At 41.0% G+C, this 12550-nt stretch overlaps 1 protein-coding gene across 3 annotated transcripts in view; it reads left to right on the top strand.

Annotated features, from left to right (window-relative positions):
* The window catches only part of inpp4b (inositol polyphosphate-4-phosphatase type II B), a 900896-nt gene extending 888939 nt beyond the window's left edge, over positions 1 to 11957 (top strand). For 2 of the 3 annotated variants that reach the window (XM_041213287.1, XM_041213212.1), the window contains one exon: positions 11507 to 11957. In XM_041213287.1, coding sequence (XP_041069221.1) covers positions 11507 to 11675 — 169 coding nt within the window. In that variant the 3' untranslated portion in view covers positions 11676 to 11957. The remainder of the gene's footprint in view (positions 1 to 11506) is intronic. The other variant, XM_041213146.1, reaches the window with a different exon arrangement.
* Positions 11958 to 12550: the final 593 nt, after the last annotated feature.

The raw sequence follows: 12550 nt of genomic DNA, 5'->3' as shown, positions 1-12550 counted from the left end.
AGGCTATCTGATGAAGTCCAAAATAACACAAACGGAAAATGAAATAAGGGTGGAAAATCTTGCCTTAAAGTTGAATTGGAAGAAGTGAAACACAAAATCCAAGCTCAGTATGTACCTTTGAAAACATGCAATAAACTAAAGCCTCCAGTGAACCAAACTATTGAAGATCTGAACAAACAAATTCCTGAGGCATCACAAAGGTACAGGAGGAAATAACAACTCTGGGCAAATTGAAGTGGGAGTTGGGAAAGCTCAACCAGAAATACAGCCAGGCACAACAGCTGGCAGAAAACGCACTGAAAGAAGTTGGGGCCTTGAAAGAGTTGAAGAACTAGTTGAGAGCGAAGACCCGGGAATGTTCTATATTCCAGGAGGAAGCAAAGAGCTACAATAAAAAGACTGCACAGCTGAATAAATGGGGAAAAAACTTTGGAAAACATTACATTTCCAAAGATGTATATGAGGAGATGAAAATTAAGAACCTAGAATGGCAAGAGCAAGTACAACTTCTCACAAAAGATCGTGAAGAGTCTCAGAAACAATTGCCAGAAGTGCAATTACAGGATGTAAGCTTGAAGGATAGCACAGAGGAATTAAGCTTTGCTAAAGAAAAACTGATCAGTGCAGTGAACCAACTTTCATGTACGAAAGATGAGCTTGTAAAGGAAAACGAGAACTGACAAGAACACTGGAATGTCACTTACTGGAAGAAGAACACCTGAAAGAGGACTTGAAACACTTAAAAAACAAACTTGTAGAAGCAAATTCAACAAAGGAGAATCTTTGCTTAAAACTTGTTGAACTTCAAGCTTGAGAATCCTCTGGTAAGCATTGTGCAAAATGTCTGAAACAAGAGAAATAATTGTCGATACATTAGAACAGTTGCTTAAAAGCAGAATTAACGATCAAAACTGATGAACATCTTGAACCTCAGTCCAATCTGAACAACATGAAGGTTGAGATATGCAAAATGGAAGAGCAAATCCAGACTTTCAAAGCAGATAAGAGAAATTCTACAAAACAGATTGATAATTTGACAGGTGAATTGAAAAAGTCCAAGAAGCAGTCAGTGACCATGGAAGAAAGATTCCGAACAACTGAATGCCCGGGTGAAGTTGTCAAACTGATATAAGAGTTCCACAGATGACTCTGAAATCAAGACAGCTCAACTTACCAGAGTAATTACTGAGCTGAATGAAAAGATTCATAAGCTCAAAAAACAACTGGAAAGGAAGAAAGTGCTCAAAACTTTGGGTAAAATTGTGAAACAAGTGGAAATGAGGGCTCCATTCATACTTCTACATACATCTTGGTGACACACACAATGATGGAGGAAATGAAAAAAGTGACAAGGAGATGATCACAATGTTTGTCCACGCTGCAAGAAACGAGTTAGTGTAGCAACTACCCATCATTGCAACAGCCAGATCGACCAAGTGCATTTCAATACAAAAAAATGGATGAAATAGATGAAAAGATATCCAGGTGCCAGAACAACCTCCAAATCAACTGAGAGAACCAGCAGTGACAGAGCCTACCACTCCTCCCATAGTAGTGCAAATGAGATACGGTAGGGTTATAAGGCCTCCAAATCACCTGAACCTTTGAATCAAAGGACTTGCAGAGGGCAGATGGGTTAGTGATAATGTAGTAATGTCAAAGTAAATGTATGATATTTGTAACAATATAAGACATAAGATAAATTGCAATCACTTAAAATGCATTGGATAAAGACTTGGGAGGTGTAGTATAAGAGTCGGTCACAATATGGGTCTGAGTACAGTACAGCCCGCACAGTGATGTAAGAGAGTACATGACCTGCACCCAGGGTATGCCCAGTGTAAGACAAAGCCGTGTGTACCAGCAAGCATGGAGACAGCTCCTAGCATATACCCTTTACTGTATATTGGTAAATAGTTCCACGAGTCAATAAAGACTTATAGTTAACCTACATATGACTACAAAGACTTCTTCAGACTTACTGAACTGTACCAGCACCCTACAACTTTAAATCAGGTTTCCACTCCTAATACAGCATTGGAACAATCCTAATCAAGGTTACAAATAACCTTCACTGTAACTGTGACAATACTGCGTCCTTCTTGACCTGACTGCAATAGTTGGCATAGTTGACTACATTATCCTTTTTTTAACACCTCTCCTCCCAATTGCAGTCATTTCCTACAATTACTTCTCTTCCCATCCTCCACACTGTTACCTCTCTCTCGACCCATCCCTCTGTGCTAACAGACAGCTTGTCTGACATCCTGTTTACATTGAAATTTCCTCCAGTTAAACTTCGGGAAGACCAAAGTCTTCAGCCTAAGTGTAAACTTTATGCCCTCATCACCTGTTCCATCCCCTTCTGTCTCACATTGAACCAGACTGTTTGCAATCTTGGCGTAGTATTGGACACTGAGCTGAGCTCCCAACCCTGTACCTTCTCCTTCAAAAGGACCTGTTTCCACCTAAAAAGACAGAAAAAAAGCTTGCATTCATATAGAGTTTTTTATGTCCAAGAACTTGCCAAGCTCTTTACAGCTATTAAAGCACTTTTGAACTGTTGTAACATAGGAAAGATGACAACTGGTTTACACACAACAAGCTTTGATAGTCTGTTGTTTGTGATGTGGATGGACAGATAAATATTTCCAAACACTCCGGGGATAACTCCCCTACTCTTCTTCACAATCGTGCCATGGAATCTTTTTTTGCCCACATGAAAGGGTAGTTGGGACCTTGATTTATCATATCTTCCAAAAGAAGGCACCACTGACAGAGCAGCACTCGCTCATTGCTGCAATGGAATGTCAGCCTAGATTGTTATGGTCCAGTACTGGAATGGGACTTGAACCCACAACCTTCTGAGTCAGAGATGAAAGTGGCACTAAATGAGCCACAGCTGAACGCTCTGTAATATTGTCAGTCCCTACCCCTACCTCAGTTCATCTTCTGCTGAAATCCCTCACCCATATTTTTGTTGCCTCCATTCTTGATTACTCAGTGCTATCCTGGTCAGAGTCCCATCTTCTATCCTCTATAAATATGTGATTATCTAAAAGCTCTGCTCATATCCTAACTTGCACAATGCTCCAATCACCCATTCTTCGCTTGATGACCTACATTGGCTCCTGGTCCACCAATGCCTTGATTTTAAAATTCTCATGTTCAAAGTCCTCCATAGCCTCATTAGTTCCAAACTAGATTTGAGCCTCCTTGAGCTCTACAACCTTTCAAGAACTATGTTCCTCCAATTCTGACCTCTTGTTCAACTCCCACTACCTTCATTTGACTATTGGCAACTGTGTCTTGAACCATTTCAGCCATAAGCTATAGAATTCCTTCCCTAAACCTCTTGACCTCCCTCTCCTCCTTTACAGGGGAACAAGCTTCAAGGGTTGAATTACCTACTCCTGTTCCTAGGTAAGCAATAATAAAGGTTGTAACCCAATGTCTTATTACTCAATTAGCAGCACATTAGCTCATGATAGCAGTGCCTTACTGAATTGCCTAAATGCTAATTTTGAAAATCATTTTAATAATATATTAATAACCCATCAAATGCTGAAATTTTAAATTATGCTGTCAAATTAATTCTGAATAAAGTTATGAGGCTTTCATTCCATCAGTCTAATCAGGATTCAAACTCAGGCACTAGATTTAGAGGAGCATAAAAAATATCTTAACGATTGTGAATTATGGCAGCTTTTTTTGTAAGTATGAAAGGACCAGCTGGCTTCATAAACAATCAGATTTTCCATAAAAGAAAGAACAGCTGGAATAACTTATGCATCTCGAGTGGCAGCTCTGTATGTTTGTCCTCTTGCTCTGAAGCGTTGACTTCAGGGGATACATTTCATAAATTTGCACACATGCTTCCCATAATCTTCTGCCTATTAATATTAATAAACACCTACCCACAAATGCCAACATTTTGAGTATCATGCCATTTTGGCAACATAACCAGACATTGCATAGTAGCTCAATATTTGGATAGTTTCAAAAGGTGGTTGACAAAATACCACGTTAGACTTTTTAGCAAAATTAAGGTCCATGTTATTGAGAGGCTGAAGCCGAATGGAGATAATATTAGCCAAGAGACAGACCAGAGAGGAGCAGTGAACAGTTGTTTTTCTGACAGGAGGGCTGTATATATTGGTGTTTGTTGTAGGGTGTTGGTTACAGTTCAGTAGGTCTGAAGAAGTCTTCAAACTGTTATGTAGGTTAACTTTGTGTATTTATTAACTCTGAGAACTGTTTACAAATATACAGTAAAAAATACAAGCTTGGTTCTGTCTCCATGCTTGCTGGTACATGCGGCTCTGTCCAACACTCGACTGACCCTGGATGCTGGTCATGTGCTCTCTCATATCACTGTGTGGGTGGTACTGTACCCAGTCCCATATTAGCCCTATATGTGCCAGACCCTTAAACTACACCTCCCCCAATTCTTTATCCAATGTATTTTAAGTGATTGAAGTTTACCTTATGTCTTAGATTGTTATTAATATCATACATGTACATTGTCATTACTACATTATCGATATTAGCAGATGTGCCTTGAGCCATTTCAGCCGTAAGCTCTGAGCCACAATTCCTTCCCTGTGTCACAGACGAGTCAAGCAATAGCTTGACATAGTCATACTCACGGAATCATACCTTACTGACAATGTCCTGGATGCCACCATCACCATTCCCAGGTATATCCTGACCCACTAGCAGGACAGACCCAGCAGAAGTGGTATGAGGGAGTTGCCCTGGGAGTCCTCAACATTAACTTTGGACCCCATAAGTCTCGAGGCATCAGGTCAAACATGGGCAAAGAAACCACCTATTGTCTACCATGTACTATACCCCACCCCCCACCCCAAGCCAATGAATCAGTACTCCTTCATGTTAAACACTACTTAACTATCCTGAATCTCCCACTATTACCATGCTGGGGGTTACCATTAACAAGAAGCTGAACTGGACTAGCCATATCAATACTGAGGCTACAAAGCATGTCAAGGGCTAGGAATCCTGCAACATGTAACTCACTTCCTGACTCCCCAAAGCCTGTCGACAAGTCAGGAGTGTGATGGAATACTTCCCACTTACCTGGATGAGTGCAGCTCCAACAACACTCAAAAAACTTTACACCATCCAGTACAAAGCAGCCCACTTGATTGGCACCCCATCCATAAGCATTCACTCCCTCTACCACCGACACACAGTGGCAGCAGCGTGTACCATCTACAAGATGCACTGCAGGAATTCACCAAGGCTTCTTAGGCAGCACCTTCCAAACCACTACCATCTAGAAGGACAAGGGCAGCAGATAGATGGGAACACTGACACCTGGAAGTTTCCCTCCAAACCAGTCACAATCCTGACATGGAAATATATCACCATCCCTTCATTGTCGTAAGGTCAAAATCCTGGAACTCCTTCCTAATAGCACTGTTGGAGTACCAACACCACATGAACTGCAGCAGTGCAGGCTGCTCACTGCCACTTTGCAAGGGCAATTAGGGATGGGCAATAAATGCTGGCCTAGCTAGCAAAGCCCACATCCTGTGAATACATTTAAAAAAAAGCCATCTCCCCTTTCAAGTCCTTGAATTCAAACGTTCAGACGACCTGGAGGCCTTATGACCCTTCCATATCTTGTTCATACTACTGTCAGAGGAGTGGTAGGCTCTGTCGCTGCTGGTTCCCTGCTAGTTTGTAGGTTGTTGTGGCATCTGGGTGTGTTTTCAATTTTTTTCTCCCTTCCTTCGTTTTGAACTGCACTTGGTTGGTTACTACCCTAACTTGTTTCTTGCGCGGTGGGTGAACATTGTGCTTATCTTCTTGTCATTTTTTTTTTTGCTTCTTTCGTCGTCGTGTGGGTCATCACGATATAAATGGAAGCTTACTTTTCAAAAATGGAGTCCTTGATCTCGTGTGTCACAATTTTACACAAATTTTGAGTACCTCTTTAAAAAAGTATTTTTCTTCCAAGATAGCTCCATAGAAACCATTTTGTTTTCCCTTCTCTTTGTTCTTCATGCGCTGGTCAGGTTTCGGCAGGCTCCCGTTGTGCTGGTGGAGCTGTATTTTTAAAACTTATTCTCTCTACAGGAAACCTTCAAAGTAAAAGGCCTGGGCCACACTGGAAGGCGAATTTTAAGCTCTGCCTTCAGTTTTAAAACTTTATTTTGTCATTCACGCGAGCTCGGCCACTACATGTTATGGTGCTGGTTGTGGATACATTGCTGCAGCTTTCTGAATTTCCGTTTGCCGTTCACTTGGAGACAAAGGGATTTCCCGCGCTTGCCTGTTTTGGCGGGCTCTGCTACAAAGGCGATCGCGCTCAGCTTTTAAAAAATTTCTCAATATTGGCTGCCTGGAACAGCTGCCTGCAGAGTTCTCTTGCTCAGAGTTTATGTTTAAAGTTGTGAATTTGTTGTTGAATCCTGGCTAAAAGTCATGATTCTTCTGCAGCATTCAATTAATTTTTAAAAAATTCATTTACAGGATGTGGGTGTCACTGGCTAGGCCAGCATTAATTAATTTATTTATACAATTATTTATTTATTTTAGCACGTTCAAACATATCATGTTAAGGCGCCAACTCAGATTGGGTTTTAGTGATGGCTATTCTCAAACTGAACTACTAACTCTGAAATTTTTAAAGATTTCTCAGAACTTGCTGTAGTGTGGAATTTTAAAAAGATTTAGCTTACCCTTGCTAGGTCTGCTGACTCTGCACTCTTGGATTTGAAGCCGGGCTTCCATAGGAGATTCAATGAAGTCTTCTGCTACAGCAAGGAATTTTAAATCTCTGCCTTCAGCTTCCAAGCCTTGCTTTTGAACTTTTTCCTGGCAGTTTTCCTCTGTGCCTCTGCTTTTGGAGCTTCTTTTCAGGTCAGAAGGTTTTGTTGCATTCTTTTCTCAGTCTTGCAGCATTTTAATTTTTCTCTGCATTATCTGCGAGGTCTTGAGTTTTTCCACAAGCTGCCACCATGTTGTAGGGTGTTGGTCACAGTTCGGTAGGTCTGAAGAAGTCTTTGTAGTCGTATGTAGGTAAACTGGATCTATTGATTGACTTAGAAGTATTTACAAATAAAGGGTACATGCTAGGAGCTGCCTCCATGTTTACTGGTGCACCCATCTCTGTCCAACACTCAACTGACCCTGGGTGCCCTCTTACATCCCTGTGTGGGTGATACTGCACTCAGTCCCACATTAACCCTATGTGTGCCAAACCCTTGTGCGACTGTTCACTGGGATTGATATTAAGGCACTGCTCTTTTTCATATATAAATCAATGATGTGGACTTGGAGTATATCATTTCAAAGTTTACAGATGACATCAACTTCAAAACTATACTTGAACAGTGAGAATAGCAAAACACTTCAGAGGAGAATGGCAACATACTTCAAGGACATAGACAGACTGGTGAAATTGACAAACACATTGCAGATTTATTGCCAAGAAGTTTGAAGTGATCCATTTTGGTCGGAAGAACGAGGAGAAGCAATATAAATCAAGTGCTACAATCTTAAATTTGGGTCAGAAAGAGAGACCCAGGGATGTACTTACACAAGTCTTTGAAGGTGGCAGGGCAAGTTGCAAAGCCATCTTAAAAAGAATGTGGGATCATGGTTTTATAAACAGGAGCTTACAGAGATGAGGAGGAATTTCTTCTCTCAGAGAGTCATTACTGTTTTTGAATTCTGTTTCCAAGCAAGCAGCAGAGGCTGGGGCATTGAATATATTCAAGGCCGAATTAGACAAAGTGTTGATTGACAAGAGAGCCAAGAATTATGGGGAAAGTAAAGGTAAGGTCACAGTAAGATTGGTCATAATCTTATTGAATGGCAGAACAGGCTCAAGGGGCTGAATGGCCTACTCCTATTCCTATTTCTTACGTTCTTATAGGTTATAATAAACCATTCTAAATCACCGGTGAGGCTTCTGCTGGAGTATTGGCCTAGCTTTGCAGTTGTAATACGAACATATGAATTAGGAATTAGGGAGTTCATTAAGTACATATCTTGTGACCTAGTTTTGCTTTAAGCCTAACATGTTAGCCTTAGGCTTTGGAAAAGGATGCTCAGTGTTCTCAAGGAGGCTGTGTTGCAGTATTAGTTTGGCAAGGCTCTTTGTCTTGTTCGTAGATAGGAGTGCAACAATGTGATTATTGTTGTTTTTGTGGGCAGAATTTCTTTCGGGTTTCTGAAACCTGCTATCTGGCTCAACCGCGAGTCAAACTTTTGGTTTGTTCTATTGGTAATTACATTAAAATTATGGGCTGAGCTTTCCCGGCTCTTTGAAGATGGGCTGGGAGGTGGAAGAGTTGGCAGTATGGCGGAAGAAGGTATTGGGGTGGTGCCTGTTGCCTACCTGACATTATGGTAAGTTGCCAACAGTGACAAGCTCAGCATGCAACTGCTCACCAGGCGACCATCTGAGCCACTTAAGTGCACAATTAAGGGCTACTCCCCATTCTACAGGCATTTTGCCCCTGTCAGGAGGGTCTGGTGGCCTCCCTCTAGGTTTCTTTAGGGATGAGGTCCTCCTTGATGAGGGGGTCCATGGCCCATGGGTGGGTCGACCCCAGCAGTAATGGCTGCTCCTGTGTTTAAGTCGCCGCCACTGGAATAAAGCCCCCAGCCACCCCACACGCCCACCCCGATAGCCAGGGATTGCCCTGACTTTTTCAGAAACCATGTCTTTTCCGCCTAGTGCTGCAGCCTTCAACGCACTGCTTAGACTGCTGAACAGTCAACTGTCTGACAGGGCAGCAGGCAGATGCACTCAATTGGATGATGGTCCAGTGGTGGCCTCTTAATTGGGCGCCACCATAAAATGCCACTGGAGTGTGGTCGGCTCCTCTGTTGGCCCTGGCGGTGCGACTTGATCCTTGATGGCAAAATTCAGCTCTATGCTCCCCCTTACTGGCTCACTCATCAGTGGGAATAGATTTTTCATATATATACCTTATCAAATTCCTTTATAATTTTGAATATGCCTATCAGATCTCTTTTCAGATTTCTTTGAAGTGCAAGACTTGCATTTATCTACTACCTTTCATGACCTCAGGACATTCGGAAGCACCACCACCAATGCAGTACTTCTGAAGTGCAGTCACTATTGTAATATAGGAATTATATGATGTTGGAACCTCATAAGTTGTTCTAGTAAAATATATTCTAATCAGAAGTAAAAGGCTGGGGTTTCATAAATAAATTGTGGGTAGAGGAAAAATTTGATAAAAGATAAGTTTTGGGGATAATGCACGTAGAAATGAGAAATGTGAAATATAGAAGGAAAGCAAAAAGTGAGGTTGGAAGAGTTCAGAAGTAATTTAGAGGTGACTGACAATCTACATAAAGGGAAATATACCAAAAGCTTTTATAAGCATTTAGGAATTAGTGACATTCAAAGGAAAAGTAGGGCTGTTTAGAAATGAAGAAGGCCATCTTGCACTTGACAGTGAGGAATGATTAAGATCCTGCAGATGGTGTATACATTGACCCTATTTACAACTCCCTTCTGAGCCTAGGTGCACTGCTATCCTCTGAGGGTGGCCCTGGAGTGTCATGTAGAACATCTATCCTGTTGGCTATCACTTTTCCACCAATCAAATGGGAGGGTGGAGTTTATATGCTGTGCCTTGCCATTCCATTAGTTGTGCACTCCATTTCCTGCCTTGTGTTGTTATGTTATCCATCAGCTTTTGTAGTCACCCCTTTTGTGCCTTACAGCCTTTGAAAATGTGTCAACTGTTTTTAGCTCTGTTGTGGCCACTTATCCTTTTAGTGATAAATCTGAGCTGCTGCCGATGTGCTTGACTTTTTACCTCCCCCAGCTCTCCATCCTTCTCTGGGATGAGTTACCAGTGCCAAATCCAAGCTTACTTTCAATAATAAATGAAAGCTAATTCTGCCCTACACCTGCCTCCCATTTGTAATTCATGTTATTACTCTGAAGAAAAAGATGCCATTTACCTTTGAATTATAGATAGTTTAGACCTCTGCGACATAGAAAATTTGCTGAGACAGCTCAAATATATGATGAAGATTTAAATTTGGTTTTGTTGTCTAAGAGTAGTGAGTTTGGTCACAGAGAAGAAAGCACAGCATGTTAAATCACTGTGGCACACTAACTCTCCGATCCAGTATCTGCCCTGCTCTCACTATACTTAGACTGCTATGGTCCAGTTCACTGATGACATCTTTTGTGACTGCAAGTTTATCAATTTATCCCTTGTGTCCTTTTCGACTGCTTGGCACTTCTAATAGTTAACCATTCCACCCTCCTCCACAAATGTCTGTGTTCCACCTCCATTTGAAGTACCATGACTTGCTTGTATCAGAATAGCCAGGGCACTTCCTGCAATGACTTCACCTTCAGTCCCACTCTGTCATCTCAGGAGTGTTCCCAACTTCCACCTTTGCCTCCCTTCTATTCCTCATGTACATAATTCACCTGGGGACATTGCCCATAGAAATAGAATCAACATGATGTACATGTTATGGGCTCTAAACTCTATCTTTCAATCATTGTCTTTGACTTCACCAATACCTCTGAGCTATTTGATTGTTTGTCCAATATCAAGTTTCAATGAGCTAGCCTTTCTCTCCGACTTTACGTAGTAGCATCATAAACCAATGGGAGGATTGGAGTTGATGGTTGCTTTAATCCATCAGATTTCCTTTTTTTTGTGAGCAGTGCTGACTTCTCCAATAAAGGGCTCTGAAACTTCTGGGATTGTCTGAGAGTTTACAGAAAAACTTAAGTGGGTGAAAGAGCTGAATGTCTGCAACAAATGTAAATCTCCTCATGTTATTGCCCCACCCTATCTCTGCAGCTCCTCCACTGCTTTGTGACAGCACGTGCCACGTATTTCTTCAATTCTGACCCACATCCTGTGCTTTGTCCCTATTCCACTTCACTTTCAGTACAAAACCTTCACTTTAATCTAGAACTCAAGAAGGTTCCACTTAGACCTATAAACAGAAGACCCACAAAAATGTGTGACCCATTCCTGCACTGTGCAGAGCCCCTCTGCCCCTGAGGTCACCTCATCCATCAACCTTCCCCGCACCCCCTTCTCCCAGCCAGGTGGGAGTGAACTACAGCCAGTAAGAGGCCTCAGGACACATGGTGCATGTAAAATTAGGCTCAGGCCTCAAAATGTCTTTTATATTAACTGTCGCCTTTTGATATGCTTACACTTCAAACCATTGGGATTTCAGACTAAGTGTTCCTGATTATAATGTCTTTTCAATTGACCAGGAAGCTCACATACAAGTTTTTCCATTTTTCCCATTCTCATTTTAATATTTAAATCCATCAGTCCTTGTGTCCTTTTCAAGGTTTTGTTTTTCCTGCCTGTGCCTTGCATGTGATGCCTGTCTTTCCTTGAACACAATGACCATTTCTAATTAATTACTTTGAATAATCTTGAAGTAACATTGTTTTCTTTTCACTTTTTGCTATGCGTTACTGGCCTGCCTCTCTGACTAACAGCAGTTATGCCAAGGGAACAATGAATGACACGGATGACCCTGAGGCAGACTCTGATAACAGACCAACTTCAAGCCACTTCTATCCTGTCGCCTTGCTGCTTGTCAGTTCACACTTGTTGGTAGTGTGGCTGATTTTAAGTCTTGCTTTACTCTTGGCCAAATATCAATAAAATGCACTTGTTTACTACATCATTTTGTAACTAACAATGTATTCATGTAGATAAATATGACTTGGTTTGTAACACAACTAACATGTTTGTAAGTCTAAAGTAATTGTATTCCTTTGTTTGAAAAACTGTTCTGAATGACTTAATTTATTTCACTGTCTTTGCATTAATGATTTCATTGCTTATTTTGTAGCAATTTGTTGCTTCTGGGCTGTTGTGTTACTATTAAGATTTACTTTCAAGTGTTTTACATAAAATCCTGGTCTGTTATTCTAAACGGGTGAATATGGTAATTTTAAAAGATATTTGTTTTCCTAAAATTGCAAAATATGAAAAAAATGTGTAAATGTATAAAATCATGCTATATTTTTGGTCAGAAATCTATTGAGGGCAGTCCTAAATAAAAAAAATAGTTCATTGAATCTTAAACACGCTGAAAAGCTTTGCAAATAATTTATATATTCAATTTGATATACATAAAAAGAGATACAAGGCCTATTTGATGTATTAAATGTAATGATTTTAAAAATTTACAACTGCACTCTCAGAAAGTGCAGTATTAGTGCAATCTTTGTAAACTTCCTTTGTACTTCTGAATGCTTCCATTCTTGCTGAAACTCGAGCCCTGACTTTAACTGGAGCCAGAAGTGCAACAATTTGTTGCTTCAGGACCGAGTTTTGCATTTTGTTACTATAAGCATTAAGGGCTGAAGTATGTGACATGCTTCCATGGCTGTGAAGGCATGCACCCCCCCCACCCGTCCCCTCACCCTCCACCAAGCCATTTAAACTCCCACCTTAACTAAGCTGGCATTAATGATGAGATATTTGGTAGGTGTGAGTGGGACATCACATGAAGACCTCTTGTAATCAATCCC

Source organism: Carcharodon carcharias, chromosome 1, assembly GCF_017639515.1.
Source record: "Carcharodon carcharias isolate sCarCar2 chromosome 1, sCarCar2.pri, whole genome shotgun sequence".
Taxonomy (NCBI): domain Eukaryota; kingdom Metazoa; phylum Chordata; class Chondrichthyes; order Lamniformes; family Lamnidae; genus Carcharodon; species Carcharodon carcharias.
The sequence above is the reverse complement of the archived record's forward strand: the minus strand, read 5'-3'. Positions and strand labels throughout refer to the sequence as shown.